Consider the following 24,592-nt stretch of genomic DNA (forward strand, 5'->3'; position numbering starts at 1 on the left):
CAGCTTTCATGAATTCTGCATCCGAGGTTGGTGTATCGTTGGTAAAAAGCAGACTTGCCCTTATTGCAAAGAGAAGGTTGATTTGAAGAGGATGATCAGTAACCCGTATCCTTTTTTTAAAAGTTATAAACTATTATCTTAAATGTTTCTGGTGATGCATTCTTCAGTCTAAACTTTCATTATCTCTGCTGTTGTTGTAGCAGAAAACTTTGTGTTCTCCCAACCACCTATTCCATCCAAACAACTCACTGGACTCTTTCCTCTATTCTGATTAGGAACATATGTGCCCAAAATGACACATTCTACTCTTCATATTCCATATATGGGCTTTCCCATAAGGGCTTTAGTGGAAATGTGATGGAACATTGCAAAAGATAGGTAAATATATGGAAGGACTAAGATAGATAGATGATAGATAGATAGATAGATAGATAGATAGATAGATAGATAGATAGATAGATAGATAGATAGATATAGATAGATAACAAGCAATGGGTGGATGGGATAGGTGGGTGGGCAGATAAACAGATAGCTTGGAATTTAAATTTTAAAAGCCCCAAATGTGAACTGGAGTATAGAAAAGTATTTTTAAGGTGTACCAAATTATTTCCAGAAATGAGTAGGGCTTGCCTCTGTAGAGTCTGGCTTTTTAAATTCCTTGCCATGCCCTCATCTTTTCTTAAGCGAAATCCTAGTGGTGATGATATTGAAAGGAAATGCAGATCTACAAGCTTGGTCAGCTAATGACGGCAACTAGGATTTTTATGGACTCCAAGATCCCCATCTGAATAAACCCAAATCTTATGAAGGCACAGGAAAGTCATGGTCCCATCCAGAGCTCACTACAAAGACTTGGTCCTCAGCCCCACTGGCTCAAAACCATAATACATGCATTTTTTCCAGGGGGTGAATGGGAGTAAAACAGCTTCTCCTTTAAGCAGATGGGCATTGAGAGTTTGGCATCAACCTGCCAAATACTCTCTCTTCTCATTAGAGACAGCCTTTCTATACTTTCTGAGTAGAGTTCCCTAAATTGCACAGTGCTAAAGGAGACACTTCCCTTGTTCCCTGCTCCTCGCCAACCCTAAATGCAGTTTTAACCATGATTATTGGCAGCAACCTCCCTCCCCCAATCCCTGAGGTTTGCAAATCAAAGAAAGACTTTCAAGTAGGGTAGCAGAGGAGGCAGCATTGATGGGTCCTTGGGTCCTAGAGCCTGCTGTAGCTACAGAGAACACCATCTGCAGCCACCAGCTCCAAACACAGGCCTGGCCTCTCTCAGAGTCCGCACAGCCCAAGCACAACCAAGGCTGAAGCTGTGTGTTGCTCCTTCCCCCTTCCTTTCATCCACTCTCCCTGAATTTCCATCCTCATATGAGGAGACAGAGCCCGGAACCGTTTTGGGTGAATAACTTATAAAACCACAGAACATAAATCTTTGTTTTAAAATCGGCCATAATGTGATCATAAATGTCACCTTAAACGATCATTGAAATAACAGAACAATTGGTTCCTTTGCATAGTCTTGAAAGAATACATTTTTGAGTATTACAAGGTGCTCTTTTTATTGAGACTCAATAGAAGAAAAAGCCACATGCGGAAAACCTGCCTCTGTGCGTGTAACATTGCCATCAGAGGTACTACGTTTTAAGTCACCCTTAGCACAATTCATCAAAGCTACCAGGAAGAGGGGTATCTTACCTATGAGCACGTTTTCCTTTTTCATATCCAACGAGTTTCCCTGAGAAGCTGACTACAGGAGAGCCCAGAGCTTTTGCTCAGTTACAGCGGCTCCCTTACCCTTGACTTTCCAGTGTTGTCATTCCCCTCCTCTTCTTCTTTAAGTATGTGAGCCTTGCCTTGTATTCTTTTTTTTTTTTTTTTTATCCTCACCCGAGGACATTTTTTTCCATTTTTTGTACAGATAGAGTGGGAGAGAGAGAGAAACATCGACGTGAAGGGACACATCGAGTGGCTGCCACCGCACGACCAACCAGGGCCGGGGACAAACTGCAACCGAAGTACATGCCCTTAGCGGGAACCGAACCCGGGTCTCTCCGGACCGCAGGCCGATGCTCTAACCGCTGAGCCAAACCGGCCAGGGCTTGCCTTGTATTCTTGTTTTGTAGTTTGAAATTGCAATATAAACTTTTATTTTTAGAAATTAGGTGTAGTATAAATAACTATGATAACCAAATGCTATAAAAACCATGTAAAGATTTTTTTTAAATTTTTATTTAATCAATTTATTTTTGTTACAGATGTTTCTCCTTTTCCCCCATGGCTTTACCCTTTCTTACCCTCCCCACCCTATCCCCAGATTTGTTCTCCATTTCCATTGTTCATGCACACATGCATATAAGTTCTGTGGTTTCTCTCTCCTCCCCAACCCCTCTTCTGGGGATTGTCAGTCTGTACCCCACTTCCACGTCTCTGGGACTACCCCGTTTGTAAGGTTTTTTTTAATGAGCACATAGAACTAACAAGAAAGGAAATGCCCACTCGCTGTTATATTTGCAAATGATATGCATAAATATTTCTGCTCTTTAGCCGTATATAGAGCAACCTCCTTAACTGAGATTTAGCTGGGAGCGCACACACATTTTGTACGGACAAATCCTGGACTGGCTTCGTTATCTGGTGGCTTGGCAGCCCATGGTGATAGGAATAGTTCAAGGCATCAACTATTCACTGGGGCTGGAATGACACGGCAGACTGACCCCAGAGCAATGTATTGCATGTTGACGTATTTTCAAATCCTTCAGCCTATATTTACTACTGATATTCTTTTTTTTTTTTTTCTTTAATTTTAGAGGTGATTCTGAGAGTTTAGAAAATTGAATAAAATTTGGTGGTCTACATAAAGCAATTTGTCTATGTGGAGAGAATTTAAAGAACCGAACAACGAAATAAACAAATGAAGTATGCTTGGCATCTTTCCCGTTACAACTGTTTTCTGATCCACACAGCGACACGTTTGTTACCAATCCCCACAGCCATCCCACCTCTAATTTGGCTGATAATGATCAGAGGTTTGCAAAGTACTTCTCCCGCAGAACATTTAGTGATAACTAATACCTTCTGCTCAGTTCAACGTCTTCGAAGAAGTCGGCAGAGTTGTTAAGTAATCTGTGGTTTAAGAATATGGTCTTTTCTCCTCTTTGTGCTTGTGACCACCTGGCCACTTTGGCACCACAAAGCCCTTCCATAGAAACAGATTGCTCCCGAAATCTCTAGCACTAGGTGCCACTGTCCATTCAATGGGCCAGAGCTACGCCACATTGCCTGGGCCTGCCAAACACACTCAGCCATCCAGGGGCTGAGGATCAGTCTCTTCTCTTGTGCCACTCTGCATGCACACACACACACACACACACACACACACATACATATGCACACATAGACACACACACACACATACGCACACAGACATACACACATACACACATATACAGACAAAGAAAACTCACACTAAGATTTCTACCCGTTCGTAATATTCCATCGTGAAACTGACCAATGCTTTGGTGTTATGATTGGTTCACCATCCAGATTACTAGAAGATTAAACTCTGGTTTATTTCACTATTCAGCAAGCACTTCGGCAATTCAATACTTACTACATACCAGGCACAGGCAAGCGTTAAAGAGATAAAATAAGTTGACAACTAAAAAAAGAGTTCACAGTTGGATAAAAATTCATTTTTCTTCTGGAAAAGGAGGAGCCTTTGTATTGACCTCTGATGTATTTGCCACTCATTTTCAGTGGACAGGTGCATGAGGGCGGCTTTTAAAACAATTTAGACTCCTGGGCGAGTGTGAATTTGCTTGGAATTCTGAATGACCCTCAGAGTTCAGAAATATGTTAGATAAAAGGAGCTAAACAATCTCAGAAAAAAATAAAGATTTAAAACTGAATCCCAATTTTTGGAGTTATATACGTATAAAATATTGGAGACCTGTACTCTACACAGTTATCTGTGGTTATCCAAAGAGAGTTCTTAAAAGGGTAAGAACTGATTCTTATGTTCTTTTACATAATCTTATCTCTTTTCCAAAATTTCTACAGTGACCATGTTTGTTTAACTTTTGCAATGAGGAAAATAAAGATTATTTTTTCAATATTACTTTAAATCTCTCAGTTAACTATGAAGCTCTTTCTATTGCTGTGTAAATTATTGCAACTCAATCTACAGATGTTAAATGTGCTTAGTGCTCATGATAATCAACACTGAGCTCACTGTAGGAAATAAAGAAGAAAAGCAAAAAGCCCATTACTGTGTTTGTCTTCTGCAGCATCTCCCAGATTTCCTTCTCCTGAACTTTTCCATGTTTTTTATGTTGGCTACTGTTTCCTTCATAACACTCTCCCAGGATTTGTATGAAAGAGAAGAAATATTGTGTGAGCGTTCTGAGGACTACGGCTGGTTATGCACCTAGTGAGCTTATTTCTTTGGGCTATTTTTCTTCAAACAACAGGACCTCTTATATCCCTGCTAGTACCCGTAACAGAAAAATATCCATTTGCCAATCATAATGCGCAAGGAGACAGATTACTTCTTGGAAAATGATAACAGCTAACATCTACGACAAGCATCCTTGTCCCCCCACTCAAGCACCCCATGGTTCCCATTCCCACAGGCTGGGGCCTCTCGCCCGCCTCACCCCTCCTGAAGGAACGGTGACCAAGGTGCATGTGCTCAGTGGGTTAGGTACATTACTGCATTAACATCTACATCACACCCTGTGATCTCGATATTATTATCCCCGCTTTAAGGACAGGAAAATATTTGGGGTGAGTGAAGTAACTTGGCCAGTGATACATATCTACTAACCAGGACTTTCTGACTCCAGAGCTCAACCAACCACACAAACCCAGTCTTGGCTGAGAACTGAGCAGGGTCAGAGGAAGTTCACTTCCTTTCACACAGGGTCCCCAGCTTCAGAAGACAGTCACACCAACTCAGTCAATAGCATTAATTGCATTCAATTTAATGTATGATTAAATCTGCATTACAAAAATGAATGTATGGAAGTGTTGTCTGTCTTTTAAATGATTGTGTACCAAATAATTGTCATGAAGAACGTCTGGGTTTATACTTGTTTACAAATATATTTAGCTCATAGGTACTATTATACATTTTCAGAAGGAAAACAAAGGAAGGCCTGTATAGCACCAGAAACAAGACTTTGCAAAGAAGAAGACCGCACTGAGATGCAAGGTGACAGACCAGAAGATGGGGACCGACAGCCAGAGTAACTCGGTCCAAGTGAGAACTTCACATGGAGTTAAAGGCTGGAGGCAGATGAGTCAGAGATATGGAAGGCTTCTTTCAAAGTCTTCTAAAGTGAGGATTTTATTTACTTTAATAGTTAGATTTTCATTGAAAACCACAACTTACTATATCTTGTGTTAGGCACCCTCACTCAGGTAATTATGGCTAGAGGAACCTACCAAACACCCGGACGGACAGACAGACAGACAGACCCAGTTCACATGAAAACACACCATTCTTCAGGTATTTTGTATCCTATAAAGTTTGATGGGGACACACAACACTACTTTTCTAGGACTAGTAATGTCGGGGCTGAGTGACCCACACATTTTGCCCTTTTGACCACGAGAGCGGCCGAAGCAGACGAGGCAGCTGGGGGGACGGTGTACGCCTCTGTGGCCGTGGAAGCGTCTGCTAGCGGAGCTGACCCCTCACTCATTTGAAATCTTCTGTTCATCGGTGCCATTTCCTACTGAACTAAACCATTTGCCGCAGGTCATTCCCATATCAGTAACTGCCTCCGATTATGATGACCTCCTAGGATAAAGCAAAACCCAAAGCTGTTTTTGTTTCAAATGGGTAGCAGTTTTTATAAAACAGCGCTCTAGATAATGCTCGAACAGTTTCAGTGGTTTTCGTAAACGAGTCCTCGCGTAGTTCACATAGACTTGGGTCAGAAAGGACTTAGTTACAACTCGTGATAGAAAGGCCACCACTGGCCCAAGGCCGGCCTTGCAGGAAGGACCCTAGGACTTGATTGCGGCTCTCAGATTGATCCAAAAGTTGCCCTGCAGCGCTTCCTCGGTGGGCCACTCCAGGTAGGTCCTGGTGTTCATCACCTTGCGCAGCTTACAGAAGCGCTGGGGAATGGCCTTCCTTTCGATGGGCTCCAGGAGGACGAGGATGGCGGCGTCGTTGTTCTCGTCGAAGAGCCGGAAGTGGGAGAAGTCCAGCTCGTACTTGCACCACTCGCTCTTCACAAAGTTCTCGGAAAGCACGAAAATGGTTTTGTGGCTCTTTTCGATGGAGTCGATGATATTGTCAATAATCCATTTGCCAGGAATAAAGTCCCGTTTATGAAGACACAGTTTGAAGGGGGGGTTGAAGTGCTCCAGCTCCTGGACCATAAGGCTCTCCACCCAGTGGGAGTCCTGCTCACTGTAGGACACAAAGGCGTCATAGCACAAGTCCCTCTGGGGAGCTCTCCTGGGCTTCCTTTTGGCCTGGAGCCAGGCCCACATCATTCTCAGGTACCACAGCCCATGGAAGTGGTGGCACAGAACCCCAGTGACCAAGATCAACAGGAAAAGGACACAGCACGTGGCAGCCACCAGAGCCTCCCTGTGGCACTCCGAAACCGAGAGACGGGTGTCCTGAACCCGCTGGCCCCGCACGTGGGTTGGGGAATCACACAGGTAGTTTTCTGGCCAGCCCACCAGGATCTGGGCCAGTGCCCGCTGCTCCTGAGTGAAGGACAGGAATTCACAGGAGCAAATGAAATTGTTGCTGCCAGCTTCCAAAGTCTTCAGTTTTTTAAAGGAATCAAGTTGCTCCTTGGAGAACCCATTGATTGTATTTCTGCTGATTCTCATGACTAGTAGCATGGGCAAGAAGGAGGCATCTGGTAGCGCCTTCAACTTATTTCCAGAAATATAGAGCTCTCTGAGCTGTGGCATAGTCAAAGAAAACGAACTGAGACTGTTATTGCTAACATCTAAAATTTCCAGTGTCTGGGGAATGCATTCAGTTACACTCTGTATTCTTGTGCTGGATAAGTTCAAATGTTTCATCTTCGCCGGCCACTGACAAGTTTTAGATATAGGATGAAAATTATTCTTACTGATATCAAGATTAGTCAGATTTTCCAGAGTAAGCAAAATTTCTCCAGTTTTTTCTAATGATGTCAAATGATTTTGCCTTAAAATTAAGGTTTGCAGGGAGGGCCAGGCATCCTTGCAGGCTGAGTTTCTCAGTAAGTCTTCAACCATTAAATTGCCATTGAGATCCAAATATTCTAATGATTTTAAATATTGCGAAAGTGAACAAGGAACGAGGAAAACGTTACTGCTTTCTATTGTGACTCTTTTAACAGTTCCTGTAAATAAATATAAACTGCTCAGATCATGAAATGAATAAAAATGTGGGATATATAACTTCCGTATTGTTAATGTCTCCACCTTTCTCAGATCTTCAACTGCAGCCATATCAGATATGTAAAAAGCCCCAATTCCGTTGAGGGTGCATTGATCAAACTCCACATCTAACATTTCAGAAACATAATGCAACAGTTTCACCATTTCGTTAAAACTTTCATCGGTGATTTCCACATTTCTAAATGTCAACTTTTTAATGGTCTTGGTTTCATTGATAGATACTTCTGAAAAATGGAGAGTGTCCAAATGAGTATCTCTCAGTTCCAAATGCTCCAAGGAACTTAAAACATCTACAAAAATCTCCAGCAGGAACGCAGGCTGACTTAAATGAAGGATCAGATGGCGGATGTTCTGAATTGACTTCAAACTCTTTGGATTATACTTCCGGAGACTGGGAGCATTAATCTCAAGTTCCTCAAGAGAAGTTAGTCCAGCAAAATCCTTTTCCTGAATTTCAGTGAAGTAGTAACTATTTCCTACTTTCAGGATTCGCAAGTTGGTGAGATGAGAAAAAAGAGATGTTTTCCCAAGTGTTGTATAAGAATTTCCCAATAAGTTTAAGAATTTCAAGGAAGCAAGGGACCTGAACCAGGAGGATGATAAGTGAGGTAAGTGATTATACGATAAGTCCAAATGTTCAAGACTCCCCAGGGAGAAAAAGGAGTCTTCCTCTATGGTGTCAATTTTATTGGATTCCAACCTCAGAGCCTTGAGGTTCACACATGTCTGCAGGTCACTGTTGCTGACATAGGCGATCTTGTTGTTGGACAGGTCAAGGCTTTTCACAGTTGCCGTGAGCCCTGAGGGGATGGAGAGTAAAGATCTGGAGTGGCCATCGCAGACACCAGTGGGGTCACAAGCCAGAGGAGAAGCCTGAGCAGGGGCCCCCTCCTTGAACAGGCTGATTACAGCCCCCAAGACCCACACTGTCCACAAAGCACGTGGCATCATCCCGTGATTCAACCTACAAATAAAACAGGCTCAAATGAGTGATTGTGTTTGACAGCATACTGTAATTCTAGTTCTTGAGAAACATTTTCCAAAGTGTAACACACAGCATACATGCACGCCCCCCCCCCCCGCAACACACACACACACAGCTACCAGGAAATTACCAAGAGGCAAATGAAATGTATGAATAAAAATTAATTGTAAAATTAATTAACTAATATAAAAATAAAAAATTAATTCCTGCCCTGGCCGGTTTGGCTCAGTGGGTAGAGCATTGGTCCTCGGACCAAAGAGTCATGGGTTCGATTCTGATCAAGGGCATGTACTGTCCGCGGTCCTGTTCAGGGTTGTGGGAGAGGTAACCAGTTATTGATGTTTCTCTCTCTCTTCCTCCCTCCCTCCCACTCTATCTGAAGATAAATGGCAGGGGTGGGGGACCCTTAGGTGAGGATTTAAAAAAAAAATTCATTCCCTTTCCCATTCAGCAGCACTAATAGAGATACCCTGCCAATGTGCAGTGACTTAAAAGCACAATACCATCTGGGAGTACACAGCAGGACTCAATCAACATGGGTTGAAATGAATGAATAAATGAATGAATGGGAGAATGAACAGAAGCTTAAAAAAAAGGGCTAAACTTAACCATACCAATTTACAATCACCTGCTCCTGCACGTCAAACCTTCTTATATTTAAGCTGCCTCTTCCCTGCCTGACGTCCCCTGTGAGTTGGAGACTTCAGAGCCAAACTGCCGCTTTTATTGGACCACTCCTCACTAAGTGCCGCTCCAGGAGTACATGCTCTTTGACCGTGGAATAAAGGTCCCATTCTCTGTCAGCTTGTCTGGCACCTGCCCCGGCAGGCAGGAGGGATGCTGGGGACTCCAGGCAGAGCAAGGTGGTTTGCTGGGCCGAGGGACCATCAGACCATCAGAACCTTCTCTTTCTGCAAAGAAGTAAAGCAGAAAGCAGTACCTGCATCTGGCTGGGCTGTTCAGATAAAAGTGGGGGAAAGCTGTCTGCACACTTTCCACAACTGCTAATCCTTTCGCCCATCAATCCGACACTTCCTCTCTGCCCGCCTTCTGGGACCTACGTCCTCCTGAAGCTCCGTTCCGCTTTCTCATTCCTTGTTTCTGTTCTCCTGTCTGTGTTTCATCACTGCACTAACTGTACAAAATATATATATATATATATATATATATATATATATATATATATATTTTTTTTTTTTTTTTTTTTTTAATTTAACTCCAAGAACAAAAATTTTTGTGAGTAAAACTAATCCCCACCTTCCTAGGTTCCCACAGAATCTGAGAGGTTATAAAGTTCTAGGTTATATAACTTACAGGCACAAAGAATAAAAGCATTACTAACATTAATACACACTGAGTCTGGGAATGTAACTGCTGTTGCAGCCAGACTTGTGGCCACACCAATGTCTTTGCCTCCCCTCCTATCTTCTTTAGATAACTGGCTTTTTGTCCTGACCGGTTTGGCTCAGCGGTTAGAGCGTCGGCCTGCGGTCCAGAGAGACCCGGGTTCGGTTCCCGCTAAGGGCATGTACCTTGGTTGCAGTTTGTCCCTGGCCCCGTTTGAGTCAGGGCCGTGTGGGGGCAGCCACTTGATGTGTCCCTTTCACCTTGATGTTTCTCTCTCTCTCTCCCTCCTACTCTATCTGAACAAAAACATGGAAAAATGTCCTCGGGTGAGGATAAAAAAAATAGATAACTGGCTTTTCATTTCTCATCTAAAAATATAGTTTCTTGTCTTTCTATATCCGTATATCCGTATATAAAGACATTTCTGGTTTTTTTCCAGTGAGCCCGGCATTTTATAGTATAGATAAACTATAATTTCACAATCCTCAGCAGGCAATTTTGTTACTGTGCGAACATCACAGAGTAGTGCACTTAACACAATCCTGGATGGTACAGGCGACTACACACCCAGGAGACGTGGTCTAGCCACTGCTCCCAGGCTGCAAGCCTGTCCAGCATGTCACTGTACAAAACAACGCGAGGTTAAATCAAGCACAGGAGGAAACGATGCTGTCAAGAGACACGGTGAACACGAGATGACCAAGGCCGCTGCTGGGATACCAGCACACTGCTTCACAGAGCACTTTGTTTTAATCAATGGAAAGAGGACACTCTAAAATAACAATAAAAAGTTGAGTCTAGGAAATGCGTAAACCAGGAACATAGCCGTTTATTATCATCATCAAGTATTTTGTACTGGACATAACTGTACGTTCCACACTTTTACACAACTGGCAGCACAGTAGGTTTGGTTACACCAGCGTCACCAAACACGTGAGTATTGTGTTTCGCTATGACATTAGGATGACACCAGGTGACAGGAATTTTCAACTCCATTATAATCTTATGAGACCACCATCACACAGGCAGTCTATCATTGACTGAAACGTTATGGGAAATGGGGCCGTAATTATTATTACAATTATTAAGTTACAGGGGCTCTTTATATCACCTGGAAATGGAAGATAGATGTGTTACAAATATCTTCATCCGCTCTGTGGTTTACCTTTTCACTTTCTTAGTGGAATCTTTTGAGAAACACAAGTTCTTAAATTTTCTATGTTGGTTTTAAATGGTGATTTTTGTGGCCTGCCTAAAAAGAAAAATCTTTCCTACATCATTCTTTTTATTATTTTCTAAAATCTTGATTACTTTACCTTTCACTTTGAGGCCTATAATCTACCTGGGATTAATATTAAGGTAGCAGGCAGTATTCATTTTTTTTTTTTCCAATATGGGTATCCAACTGACCCAGCGCCATTTTTAAAAAGATTATTTGGAAGAAATAAGCAACAATATTGCCTTTGCCAACAACCACGTGTCCTCATAGGGGTGGGTCTGTTTCAGCACTCTCTATTCTGAGTTAATGTCTGTCTGTCTATCCTTGTACCAGTAATACACTATATAAATATATATCTTAATATCCTGGAGACTAAGTCCTTCCTTCTTGTCTTCCTCAAGTGAGTCTTAGTCTGGGCCCTATTCTTATAAATTACAGATTCAGCTTATCAGTTTCAAAAACAAAACCTATTTATTTTAGTTGACAATACCATGAATCTGTAGATCGATTTGGGAATTGTTGACTTCATTACAATATTAAATCTCCCAATCCTTGAGCATGATATATCTTTCCACTTATTTCAGACTTCTTTAATTTATCACAATAATATCTTCTGGTTTTCTTCATAGAGGTCTTGAGTATATTTTGTGAGATATATTCCTAGGCATTTGATACTTTTGAGCTTTGAAAATAGTACAGTGTATGTAAATGTTATATACTATGTGTATAAATTGAATTACATTTTATATATTTACCGTGCATTGAGCAACCCTGCTGAACTAATTTAGTAATTCCACAGTTTGTAGATTTAATTTTTTTTTCTATGCATACAATTATATCACCATCTGGATGATGATTTTATTTCTTTTTTCCAACCCTTATATCTTTATTTCATTTTCTTGATTACTGAATATTGACTTTATCAACTTCTTTTTTTTCTTCCTGTGTCTATTAATACCATGAATTTCCTTCTTTACCCTGTGAGTAAACACTGGTGATTACGATAATCAATTTCAGTTTCAAGACAATCTTGAATTTTTAGAATATATTCAAATTAGTCTGGATGTATTAAACTTTTTATATATTGCTGGATTTTATTTACGAATATTTTGTTTAGAATTTCTGTATCTACATTCAGAAGTTAAATCGCCCTATAAATTTTCTTTCCTTTGGTAGAATTTACCAATGCCACCTTCTGAGCCTGCAGTTTTTGTTGTTATTGTTTGTTCGTTTATCTTGTTTTTGTGTGAAATACATTAAATTTATTTAACAGCTGTAGAATTATTTAGATTTATTTTTCTTCTGTCAGTTTTGGTATATTGTGTTTTTCAAGAAATGTACTGTTTTTTTTTTTTAATTTTTAGTTATTGACACAGTTACTTATAATATCCTCTTATTATGTCTGTAGGACTCATTGTGAATTCCTCTATTTTATTCCTTAGATGAATCATTTGTGCCTACTCTTCTGAATTATATTGCAAAAGGATTATCACTTTATTGGCATTTTCATAAAACCAACTTCTCATTTTACAGATCCCCTATTTTCTTTTTCATTCATTTCTGTTCTTCTATTACTATTTCCTTCCCTCTGCTTTCTCTACATTTTGTTCTTCTTAGTCTATCTAGTTTCTTGAGGTACGTATTTGCTCATTAATTTTCAGCCATTCTTTATTTCTCATATATACATTTAAGGTCACAAATTTTCATCTAAGCAGTAGCTTAGCTGTGTCCTCCAGGTCTATTTCTCTTCTATTTGTTCCATCTTTTAGTCTTTTCAAGTTCCAGTCTAGATATTTTCTTCTGAGATGTTTTCTAGTTTCTTATTCTTTCTTCGGCTATACTTAATCTACTGTTAAATCCATTTACTGCTTTCAACTTTTTTGGTTATTGCAATTTTCTCTTTTTTTATTTATCTTTGTTATTGAAAGTAGTATAGATGGGTTATTGCCATTTTCATCAGTATAATTTCTATTTGTTTCTTTTTCACATCTGCTGTGTTGTTGTTTTTTTGTTTTGTTTTTAATTGTTTTCCTTTATTGATTTTAGAGAGAGAGGAAGTGAAAGGGAGAGAGAGATAGAAACATCAATGAGAGAGAACATCGATTTGCCGCCTCCTGCATGCCCCACACTGGGTATCCAGCCCACAACCTGGGCATGTGCCCTGACTAGGAATCCAACTGGCAACCTCTTGGTGCATGGGTCAACGCTCAACCACTGAGCCACACCGGCCAACTGCTGTGTTGTTTTTCATAGTTTCTGATTCTCTGCCAAAACTTTCAATCTTGTCTTTAATCACCTTGAGCACAGTAAGCATACTCTGATAGGCTGCAGCACTTTGACAGCCTTGAAGGACAGGGAGTTAAAGAGTAAGGTCTGGGGCAGTCTTGGATGAGGCAGGTAAGGCTGAACTAGAGGAAAACAAATCCCCACAGACATTGCAGCACAGCTTTGATTTATCTAGATGTCTCAGACAGTCTTAATCTCTGAGAATGATTTCTGAATGCTAGTGCTCATGGGTATCTGCAGAAGCAAAGACAATTTTTCTCTAGAAGATATCATCCTAGGCCTCAAATGTCTTTTTATAATTTTTCAAAAGGAATTTTCAGTATGCACTAAGAAAAACAAACAAACAACAACAACAAAAAAAACAGGTAATAAAGGAATGAAATTAATATGTATGAGCAGAGCAGAAACAGGAGACAATGGAAACTAATCCATCAAGACTAGTCTTGTACCTACCTCTAAAATCAACAAATCAAGATGAGATGGTTATTACTGCTTGGTACTATATTTATTCCATTGTCTTTCTGATTAATCAAGTTATCAAAAAAAATCCTCTTAGTATAACTGTAGTGGGCAACCAAAATTATTTTATTTTTTTTCCACTTTGTAATACATAGCACAGATCTTAAGAAATACATAATCATTTTTGGCTAAGATTTAAGGTCAAATACATCTATTTTTCATTTTTCTTAGCCTTTTCTCTTTGAGATGTAGAATTTATAAAAAACTTAGATCTTGGGCTATCTCATATAAATATTATATGGTACCTATAGCATAGTGAGTTTTAAACAATAATAATCATTGATGATGCTAAAACTGCAACTCAACACTTAATATCAGAATTACTTCTCTCCTTTCAGATCCTTCATGCATTACAGCATGAGGCAGAGAAGTCCTCAATAGAAGACACCGGGGAAGGAAAGGGCAATGGCTAAAGTTAGACTACATGGAGTCACAGCTAAATGAGGGATGAGGGCCTGGACAAAGGATAAAATTCATCTGCTTGAAGAGTTCAGAAAGCGCACAGGGCAGTGAGGAATTACTTGTCCAAGGCCCAAAAGAGGATGGAAGTCTGAGAAATAAGCCTGGTATGAGAGGTGAATTATGCTGCATACATCTGCTACACCAGAACTGGAAGGAAGTTGAAACCCTGAGGCCCACAGTGAGACCACAACCAGATATCCACGTTAGGGCCAGGGCTGTAGTGCCTGGTGACGCGGGAGTGCAGAGGCTCGTGACCCACTGCATAGCAGAGAACTGAAAGCCATGTGCAGGAAAAAGGCCATAGACACCTTATGTAAACAGGGACCAAAAAAAAAAAAAAAAAAAATCTCTGCCCTCTGACCCAGAGTTTCAACCTGGCTGGAAGCCTGCCCACCGGAAATCCCCTGGAGGAAATCAGAAGCCCAGGCCTGCCGTATATGCTGGTGTAGATCCAAATATTAAAAGATATAATAACTAAAAAGTTTTCAGAAGTGAAGAAAAACGTAAGTTCCCAGATTACAAATGCATATTAAATCCCAAGCGAAAAAGAAAGAAAGAAATTTCTCACCGAGCCTGAAAATTTGGAATAATATCAAAGGGCTGAGAAAATATACCTGTCAATTTAGACATCTATAGACATTTAAATGATCATTCAAGAACAAAGATGAGATAGTTTCAGACATTCAAAAACTAAAAGAGAATTTTTATCCAGAGACTCTCATTGAAAAAAAGTACCCCTAAAAATATGTTTTTTAGCAATATGGAAAATGAACCTAGTAAGAGTAGGCTGCAAGACGAAAACTTGAATTTTTAACAAATTTACTCAGAAACTCAGATGTGGCTTTTCAGTATGAGGAAAAAGTAACATAAATTTTAAGTGATATTGGGGGTGGGGGGACAATTTTGACAAACAAGCCACTATTTGGAAGGAGTAAACATTTATATTTATTAAAAGATCTTTATGAGGAAGTCACACCCAAGATGCCATATACAATCACTAAAATCAAAATAAGATATTTAACCAGCCAAGGCAAATGTTTTTTTCTTTTTCTTTTTTTGTAATTCTCACCTGAGGATATTTTTTCCATTGATTTTTTTAGAGAGAGTAGAAGGAAGGAGACAGAAAGAAGGGAGGAAGAAACATTGATGTGAGAGAGACACATGGATTGGTTGCCTTCTGCACACAGGTACATGCCCTTGACCCGCACTCGAACCCGAGACTCTTTCATGCTGGGCTGACACTCTAACACCTGCCAGGGCACCGAGCCAAATTCTTTTTGAAATAATGCAAAAACAATGAATTGATAACTTAGAAACTTCCAAAAACATGCTGTCAACTTCTGACATTATAAAAAGTTTCAAGATGCAAATGTTCTCTGCTTAAAACAGGAAGAAACTTAAAATCTTGGTTAATAAGTCATTTTCAAATAGTCAGGGTTTGCTATTTCCCTTTTTTTTTTTTTTTTTGGTCTCTACTTTCAAATCAGGGCACCCTACCTACTAGTTGCTTTTGGTCAAGATCCGAGTTAGTAGAGTGCAGATAAGAACTTCTGCAAGATTTTAATCTTCTCAGATTTTAATAATCTCAGGTTTGAATCCTCTCTCTCTCTCTTCCCCAGGAAAAACATTTTCCTGGCTTGCACCTAAATTCCAAACACAAGTTCTCACTGCAGAAGTTGAAGAAGTTATAAGGGAAACTTCAAAGCACTGTTATTTTTAAATCTCCTCTATGCTTAAATGCTGTTATGTTCTAATCATAACTGATTAGATATAACCGTATCTGACATAGCAGACACTCTAAGGATGAAGGAATATGGAGGGGGCTTGGAGACCACCCCAAAGCAGAGGTCAGGCTCGGGTTAGGGAGCGAGAGCACTGAACCTTCCCCACTTCTGAGCCCCGGTGACCAAAATCCAACCTTCGGGAGTTTGGTGCTAGCGGTAACCCTAAGCGCAGAACATCCCCAGCGGGACGCGCAGGTGGTTCTCCAAGCCTTCCCCCCGCCCCCCAGCTCTGAGTAAGGGTGCCGAGGCCGCGGGGAGGGCGGCCCTTGGGGCACCGCCCACCTCGGTCTCCCGGGAGCCCAGCAGAAGCTCCCCGCGGCGACCCCCCGGGGAGGGGTGCCCCGAGCTGGAAGGGCGCTCCGCCCGAGTCTTTACTGTGGCTCCTGCTTCTCCCCAGGACCGACCTTCGCGGGTCCACTTCCCAGCACAGGGCCGCGCAGACCGGGGCGGAGAAGCGCGAGGTCCTCGGGGGCCAGGAGCGCTCCGCGGCCGCCCGGCGAAGGTCCCCGTCTCCCCTTCGCCCCTGCCGGCTGGATCGGGGAAGGGCTGCCCGGCCCCGGCGCCCTCGAGAACGGCCCGACGTACCTGGGACGCGCGAGCCGCTTCCAAGCCGCGCTCTGGCTGCCTCCCGACCCGACCCGACCGCGAGCTCAGGAACGCAGCGGGGGAAATGCGCGCGGTGATCCGCGCAGCGCGCGCCGCAGCCAGCGGGGGGCGCTAACCTCGGCCCGCGCGCCCCACGCTGTGGCCGGCCTGCCGTGCCCCATCTTCCCGGCAGACTCCGTCAGAGGACCCAGACCGAGGCCCCGGCTAGCTGGAGGCAGGTCCGGGTCCACGCGCGTGGGTCCTGCCCCGACCCCCGCCAGGTGCGGGGCCCGGGTCAGAGAAGGGCGCTGGAGGCTGGCTGGGGGTCACCCGACCGGAAAAAGAACCGAGCGCCTAGAAGCCCCTCGTGGGATTTCCCGAAGCACAGGGTCAGATTGCGCAATCCTAGAAGGCTGATTACCCAACCAGGCAGTGTTTTCTTGAAGCTTCGGGCAGGCAATTTTCACATAATTCTGAATCGCTCCGTCTTTAAACTCCACCTATCTATTCTTTTCCATCCTTGGAAGCCAGAATTCAGCTCGTGAATCATATTTCTCATTGTTCCCGCCGTTTCAACATCTATTTGCCAGCCCATTTATAAATCTCCAGGGTCTACTTCCACCCGATAGTCTTTGCTCTCCTGCATTAAAATAGTTCACCAATCACTATCCACATCAATCCGGCAAGATTTTGCCCGCAGAGCGGGCAAGCGCAGCGCCAGGCTCGGTCCCGACGCCCCGCCAGTCCTGTGGCAGACCCTGGTGCTGCACTGTCTCCAGCACCTACATCCCATCCCCAATCTCACCATACAGAGATGTGAGAGCCACAGATCGCTGAGATTTTGAACCTGAGTCCTTCCAGTCTTCCCTCATTCCATTCTTTCCTCCCTCCATTCCATCCCTATTTCTCCAGGTAATTCCAAAAGCAGCCCTAGATTGCTTTCTTCCTTACTACAGAAACTAGTTTATCCCAGGCAGTGAGGAGTGTTTTATAAGGGAAACAAACCAGTACCTTTTAAGAAGTAACTAGCTTTGCCCTGGCCGCTCTGGCTGAGCGGTTGGAGCGTGCACCTGCGGTCCGGAGAGACCCGGGTTCGGTTCCCGCTAAGGGCATGTACCTTGGTTGCAGTTTGTCCCCGGCCCTGGTTGGTGGTGCGGGTGGCAGCCACTCCATGTGTCCCTTTCACATCGATGTTTCCCTCTCTCTCTCTTCCTCTCTCTCCCTCCCACTCTGTCTGTACAAAAAATGGAAAAATGTCCTCGGATGAGGATAAAAAAAATAAAAAATAAATTAAAAAGTAACTAGCCTTACCCTGGCCGGTTTGGTTCAGCGGTCCGGTTTGGTTCAGCGGTTAGAGCATCGCCCGCCATACCAGATTGCATACCAGATTGGGTTAGATTCCAGTCAAGAGCCCGACCTTCGGTCCTGCCGGGGGCAACCAGTATGTTTTTCTCTCTCCCTCCTACTCTGTCTGAAAATAAGTGGAGAAATATCTTCCTGTGATGAATATGAATAAAGTACATTTTATCTTCATAATTACATGTGATCTTCACAAATTGAGGCGTGAGACTTAAGAAGCATTCTGGCTCCTCTTTTACACACAGGGAAATGTCATGCAAATTGTCAGTGGCAGAGCTGAGATTTGAAGCCATAATTTTACCCTAAATCCAGGTCTTCTCTTTCCCTATTCCACATCCCTAATTCCCATTAAAGCTTCAAACCTCAGGCAAACTTAATCAACAGGCATGAATTGAGAGGGAGGAGTCTGAGTTTCCATACAGTTTACTGAATCTGTGGATATTTCTCTCTGTCCTTCAGGCTCTCTAGCTGCCTGAAATTACTTTCTTCTTATTAATTCAAAGTCTTCACCTGTCTTCCTCAAATGTACTTGAGAAAACTTACTTCCAGCTTTACCCCCTGAAACTAAAAATCTCTGTTCTTTCTCTATGTATTTTCTCTAGTTGAACTGCATAGATTGACTTTGGTGCTGTTGTCATTATAAATGTTATTGCTTTGTAATCCCCAAGTCAAAGAATATTCTGGCAAAGTCAGGTTATCTACCCACAAGTTATTAGCAGTGTCACCTCTATACAATGAAGGTTATGCTACCTTCTCAGCAAAAGTATAAGCATGTTCTACTCAGGGACAGTCCTTATACTTGTTTAGTTCTTAATGTTTCCAAAGCACTTTCACATATATTTTAACACATGGAATATATAGTTCTGATATCATTAACATCTTCAGTTCAAGTTCAGTTCATATGAAGAGCAATGTTTCTCACTTACAAACAATTTCGAAACTTGAAAGATCAACCAAACCTCAATTTCAGGCTTCTTGGTGCATATCTTTGGGGACTTGAAGCATCAATCAATCTTAAATTAATTCAGAACAGAAATCCATTAAGCCAATTTTTTAAAAATTAGATAATGTGTAAATACTTCAGGAATCTAAAGTTTGGGAAAGTAGAGAAAGAGAAAGAGACTTTTTCTCAAGTTCTTTGCTGGACTATCTCGAAAGCAAAGGGCCAAACCATGAGGATGATGTATGAGGTGAGTTGTTATAGGAAAGGTCTGAGCACACAAGACTCGTAAGGACAAGGTGAACAATTTCCATCTGTTGCAAGAATTTTACTAGACAATAAAAAGGGAGCTTCCAAATTTTCACGTATCTGCTGAATATGGCTGGATGTAAATTTCATGAGGACATGGGCTTTGTTCTCTTATTTGCAATGATATATCCCGGTTCCCAATTAATGCTTGTTAATTAAGGGGTGAAGTGATACTTTTCAGAGTATCAGTTAGGTCTGGAGGAGTAGAATCTGATGTAGCCATTGCAGACACACTGTGGAACAGCAAAGGAGAGAAGTCTGACCAGTGTTTCCTTGTCCTGACTCCCTGCCCTTGCCACACAGTTGCTGACCTCAGTTAAACAGGAAAGGAAGGAGTAACAGTGCCTGATTTCCAACCATGTAGTCAGACAAAACCATGAGTAAGCAACTGGTGTCATTTAAATATCTGTAAGGATTGTATGGCCTCATCAGGCAGAAAGACTATGAAAAAAGGCAGCATTTTATCAACTTCCACATTCTTTGGAACTCCTTGGAAAGTATATTGAAATATCTTAAGAATCACGTAACTGTTACATCCAATCATGTGGTAGGGCTCAGACCCAGGGACATGAGCTATGTGACCACTGCCTTCTTTAGGTTCAGTCCCTGTTATAAAGTATAACTAAGGGTCATTGTGTACCAGTTAGGGTCACAGACAAGAATACTGCCACCTTCCTGGCCAGTATCAATGGTCAACTAGCTAAAAAGGAATTCTCCTAATTAGGTGCCATGATGTAATAGTTTCCTAGGTGTGTGTCAATATCTTTTAAACCTGGAGGTTGCTGTTTTCTTGGAAATTGTATGACAGTCATATTTGGCCAAAAAAGTTTCTGGATGCAATCTCTGGAAGACTTACAATTTAGTGTTTACATGATTATTTTGTGTTAAGGAATCTGTGAATACTTCGTTTTTAAAGAATTGTCACATTTAAAATCATTTGGCCTACTAGAGTCAAGGTCAGGCTTGTAATTTAAAATGTATACTTGAAAGCAGGGCATTTCTTTTTATTTTTATTTTTTTCATTACCCTCGTCCCCGCCCCTATTCTCACCTGTTTGGGGTGGAGTGCCAGCAACCCAGGCAGAACTGAGACAGTCGAAGGAGAGGAAGAGACTGCCTGCCTCTCCTGCAAGCTATAGGCACCACCCCCAAAACAAATCTGAGTAAACCACCCTGACTGGACCTGATACCCGACAGAGCCCAGTGCTGAAGGTGAAGGGAAAGCAGCCCAGAACAAATACATACAAGTGGCTAGCCCTGAAGGCGACCCAGCCTTTAGGCTAGGGAAGTTCAGCTCATAGGACTACCTGGGACCATGCTGTGCAGGGATCCAGCCAAGAGGCCAAGGACAGGCAGGGATGGTGTGATTCACACTGGCCTATACCAGAGAACTGCCCAAGGTCAGGGACCCACACCCAAGGGGCCAGATCCAACTACAGAGAAAAATCCAGTGAGCTCCATAAAGAGCAAATTCAAGGGTCAACAGGGCTGGGGTTGAAACTCAGAGTTAACAACCCGGAGAACTGAGCCCACCCACAAACAGACAACAGCAATTCAGACCCAAATTCAACAGGAGAGCCCACATAGCCACACAAGTATATATTCTAGAGCACCCAGTTCAAAAGATAACAGAGACTACTCTATTGGGTCCCACAAGAAGGCCACGTCACCAGGACTGGGAGCCATAGCAGTCATTGATACACACCAACCTGCCCACATGGCTCAACATGCCTCACCTGGTCCCAAACTACCAGACTAATAAAAGGGTGAGACAAAGAAACAACCCCCAAATGAAAGAAAAGGAGGAATCACCAGAAAAGGAACTACATGAAATGGAAGCAAGCAATTTGTCAGATAAAAATTTCAAAGCAATTGCCCTGGCTGGCTTGGCTCAGTGGTTAGAACACTGGCCCGCAGACCAAAGAGTTACAGGTTTGATTCCAGTCGGGGGCACGTACCTCAGTTGTGATTCGGTCCCTGGCCCTGGTTGGAGTTGTGCAGGAGGCAACCATGAAGTGTCCCTCTCTCATTGATCTCTCTCTCTCTCCCTCCCTCCCTCCCTCCCTCCTTCCCTCACTCCTTCCTACTCTATCTGAAGATAAATGGAGAAAAAATCCTTGGGTGAGGATTAAAAAAAAATCAAAGCAATGGTTTTAAGAGTGCTCAAACAACTTAGTAAGAACTACAAACAACTTAATGAGAACTACACTAGCATAAAAAAAGAGGTAGAAACTATGAATAAAAATCAAGTGAAAATGAAGAATGACATAGCTTATATAAAAAATACCTTGGAACGATTGAATAGTAGATTAGAAGAAAGTGAAGACTGAATCAGCAAGTTAGAAGACAAGGTAGAAAAAAAACAACACCCAAATAGAGCAGCAAATGAAAAAAAAAAAAAAATTACAAAGCAGGAGGAGAGTTTAAGGGAGCTTTGGGACAATACAAAACATAACAACATTCACATCATAGGAGTACCAGAAGGAAAAGATTTGGAGAAATGAATAGAGAGCCTATTTGAAGAAATCATAGCAAACGTCCCTAACCTGGTGAAGGAAAAAGTCACACAAGCCCAGGAAACACAGACTCCCAATCAAGATGAACCCAACAAGTCCCACACCTAGACACATCATAATTAAAATGGCAAATGTTGCCCAGGGGGTGTGGCTCAGTGGATTAAACATCATGCCTTGGACTGAGAGGTCCTGGTTTGATTCCCAGTCAGGGCACATGCCCAGGTTGCAGGCTTGATCCCCAGTGGGGTGGTACAGGAAGCAGCCAATCGATGGTTCTATCTCTCTTTCTAAAATATCAATTAAAAAACATTGAAAATGGCAAATGTTAAAGACAAAGAAAGAATCTTAAAGGCAGCAAGAGGGAACAGAAAGTTACCTACAAGGGAGCGTCTATTAGATCATAAGCTGATTTTTCAATAGAAACAATGCAGGCCAGAAAGGAGTGGCATAAAGTATACAAAGTAATGAAAAGCAAGGGTCTGAATCCAAGACTACTCTATCCAGCAAGGCTATCATTCAAAATTGAAGGTGAAATAAAAAGCTTCACAGACAAAACAGGCTTAAAAAATTTACTACCACCAAACCAGCACTGCAAGAAATGCTAAAGGGACTGTTGTAAGAAGAAGAAATAGAGAGAGAGGAACACAGGGATAAAGAATAAAAATAGCAACAAATAAGTACTTATTAATAGTATCTTTAAAGGTAAATGGTTTAAATGCTCCAATCAAAAGACAGAGGGCCCTGGCAGGTTTGGCTCAGCGGTTAGAGTATTGGCCTGCGGACCAGAGAGTCCCAGGTTCAGCTCCCACTAAGGGCATGTACCTCAGTTGCAGTTTGTCCCTGCCCCAGTTGGGGTCATGTAAGTGGTAACCACTCGATGTGTCTCTCATGTTGATGTTTCTCTTTCTCTTCCTTCCTCTCTCCCTCCCGCTCTATCTGAAGATAAATGCAAAAATGTCCTTGGGTGAGGGTTAAGAAAAAAAAAAAAAAAGACGTAGGGTAGCTGATTGAATAAGAAAACATGACTCATATATATGCTGTCTACAAGAAACCTACCTCAGAACAACAGACTCATACAGGATGAAAGTGAAGGGGTGAAAAACAAATTTTCCAGGGAAATGGAAATGAAAAGAAAGCTGGTATAGCAATACTCATACCTCACAAGATAGACTTCAAAATGAGGGCCATAATAAGAGACAAAGAAAATCACTACATAATATTAAAAGGATCAATTGAACAAGAGTATGTACCTCTGGTAAACATATATGCACCAAATATAGGGGCACCTAAATATACTTTAAAACTTCTGGAGGACTTCAAGAGAGAGGTCAAGAGCAATACAGTCATAGCGGGGAACTTTAATAACCCACTGATACCACTGGATACATCTTCTAGACAAAAAAATAATAAGGAAACAGTGACCCTAAGCAACACACTAGATCAGCTGGATGTAATTGACATTTATAGAACATTTCACTCCAAAGCTGCAGAATATACGTTCTTTCCAAATGTACTCAGGTCATTCTCAAAGATAGACCACATGTTAGTACACAAACTAAGTCTCTACAAGTTCAAAAAGATTGAAGTCATATAAAGCATCTTCTCAGATCACAATGCATAAAACTAGAAATCAATTACAACAGAAATATTCAAGCCCAGCCAGAGTAGCTCAGTGGTTGAGCATCAACCCATGCACCAAGAGGTTGCTGGTTCAATTCCTGGTCAGGGCACATGCCCAGGTTGTGGGCCAAACCCCCAGTGGGGAAGGGGGGGCATGCAGGAGGCAACCAATTGATGTTCTCTCTCATCGATGTTTCTATCTCTCTCCCTCTCCCTTCCTCTCTCTCTAAAATCAATAAAGAAAAAAAAAAATTTAATCTCAAAAAAACAAACAATAGAAATACTCAAAAGCATACAAACACATGGAGGCTAAATAGCATGTTATTAAACAACAAATGGGTCACCAATGAGATCAAGAAAGAAATAACAAACTTCCTGGAAGCTAATGAAAATGAACACACAACAACACAAAATCTATGAGACACAGCAAAAGCAGTCCTGAGAGGGAAGTTTATAGCAATACCTCAAGAAACAAGAAAGATTTCTAATAGACTATCTAACCCTACAATTAAAGGATTTGGAAAGAGAACAAAAAGAAAAACCCAGAGTTAGTAGAAGGAAGGAAATAATAAAGATCAGAGTAGAAATAAACTACATAGAAACTAAATATATATATATATTTATATATATATTTAAATACATATTTTTATATATCAAGAGGTGGTTCTTTGAAAAGATAAACGAGATTGACCAATCTCTAGCCAGGCTCACCAAAAAACAAAGAGAGAGGACCCAAATTAATAAATCAGAAATGAAAGAGGTGAAATAATAACCAACACCACAGAAATATAATCGTAAGAAAATACTATGAACAATTATATGCCAACAAATTTGACAACCAAGGTGAAATGGACAAATTCCTAGAATCATACAGTCTTCAAAAACTCAACTGGGAAGAGTCAGAAAACCTGAACAGACCAGTAACAACTAAGGAAGTAGAAGTACTAATTAATAAACTCCCAACAAACAAAAGCCATGGTCCGGACAGCTTCACAGCTTTACCAAACATTCAAGAAGAACTAACATGTATTCTCCTCAATGTATTCCAAAAAATTCAAGAGAAAGAAAGACTTCCAAGCTCTTTTTATGAAGTCTAGGGCAATAGAAACAAAGGAAAAGAATAATAAATGGGACTATTTTGCTTCTGCACAGCAAAAGAATCAAGCATCAAAATGGAAAGGGAACCCACTATATGGGAGAAGATAATTGCCAATGATACATCAAATAAGGAGTTAAT

General features: G+C 41.6%; 2 protein-coding genes across 5 annotated transcripts in view; one reads left to right on the forward strand and one right to left on the reverse strand.

Annotated features, from left to right (window-relative positions):
• RNF175 (ring finger protein 175) overlaps nt 1-2,706 on the forward strand; it is a 32,917-nt gene extending 30,211 nt beyond the window's left edge. The window contains exons 8-9 of the mRNA XM_036240386.1: nt 4-105; nt 2,586-2,706. Of these exons, the coding sequence (XP_036096279.1) occupies nt 4-105; nt 2,586-2,706 (223 nt within the window). The remainder of the gene's footprint in view (nt 1-3; nt 106-2,585) is intronic.
• A 1,614-nt stretch (nt 2,707-4,320) lies between these two features.
• Nucleotides 4,321-16,671, reverse strand: TLR2 (toll like receptor 2). Of its 4 annotated transcripts, none has more exons than XM_036241496.1 (2): nt 16,613-16,671; nt 4,321-8,389 (listed from the first exon to the last, which is right to left on the reverse strand). In XM_036241496.1, the coding sequence occupies exon 2, from the start codon at nt 8,374-8,376 to the stop codon at nt 6,019-6,021; it is 2,358 nt and encodes a 785-aa protein (XP_036097389.1). In that variant the 5' UTR covers nt 8,377-8,389; nt 16,613-16,671; the 3' UTR covers nt 4,321-6,018. The 4 variants fall into 4 exon arrangements, with proteins under 4 accessions (XP_036097389.1, XP_036097390.1, XP_036097392.1 ...); XM_036241497.1 differs by lacking the exon at nt 16,613-16,671 and adding an exon at nt 16,432-16,506; XM_036241499.1 differs by lacking the exon at nt 16,613-16,671 and adding an exon at nt 9,039-9,510.
• Nucleotides 16,672-24,592: the final 7,921 nt, after the last annotated feature.

Source organism: Molossus molossus, unplaced genomic scaffold, assembly GCF_014108415.1.
Source record: "Molossus molossus isolate mMolMol1 unplaced genomic scaffold, mMolMol1.p scaffold_m16_p_4, whole genome shotgun sequence".
Taxonomy (NCBI): Eukaryota; Metazoa; Chordata; class Mammalia; order Chiroptera; family Molossidae; genus Molossus; species Molossus molossus.

Bases quoted from the DNA above. Each gene is read 5' to 3' on its own strand.
- TLR2 (XM_036241496.1), bottom strand. From the start codon at position 8,376: ATGATGCCACGTGCTTTGTGGACAGTGTGGGTCTTGGGGGCTGTAATC.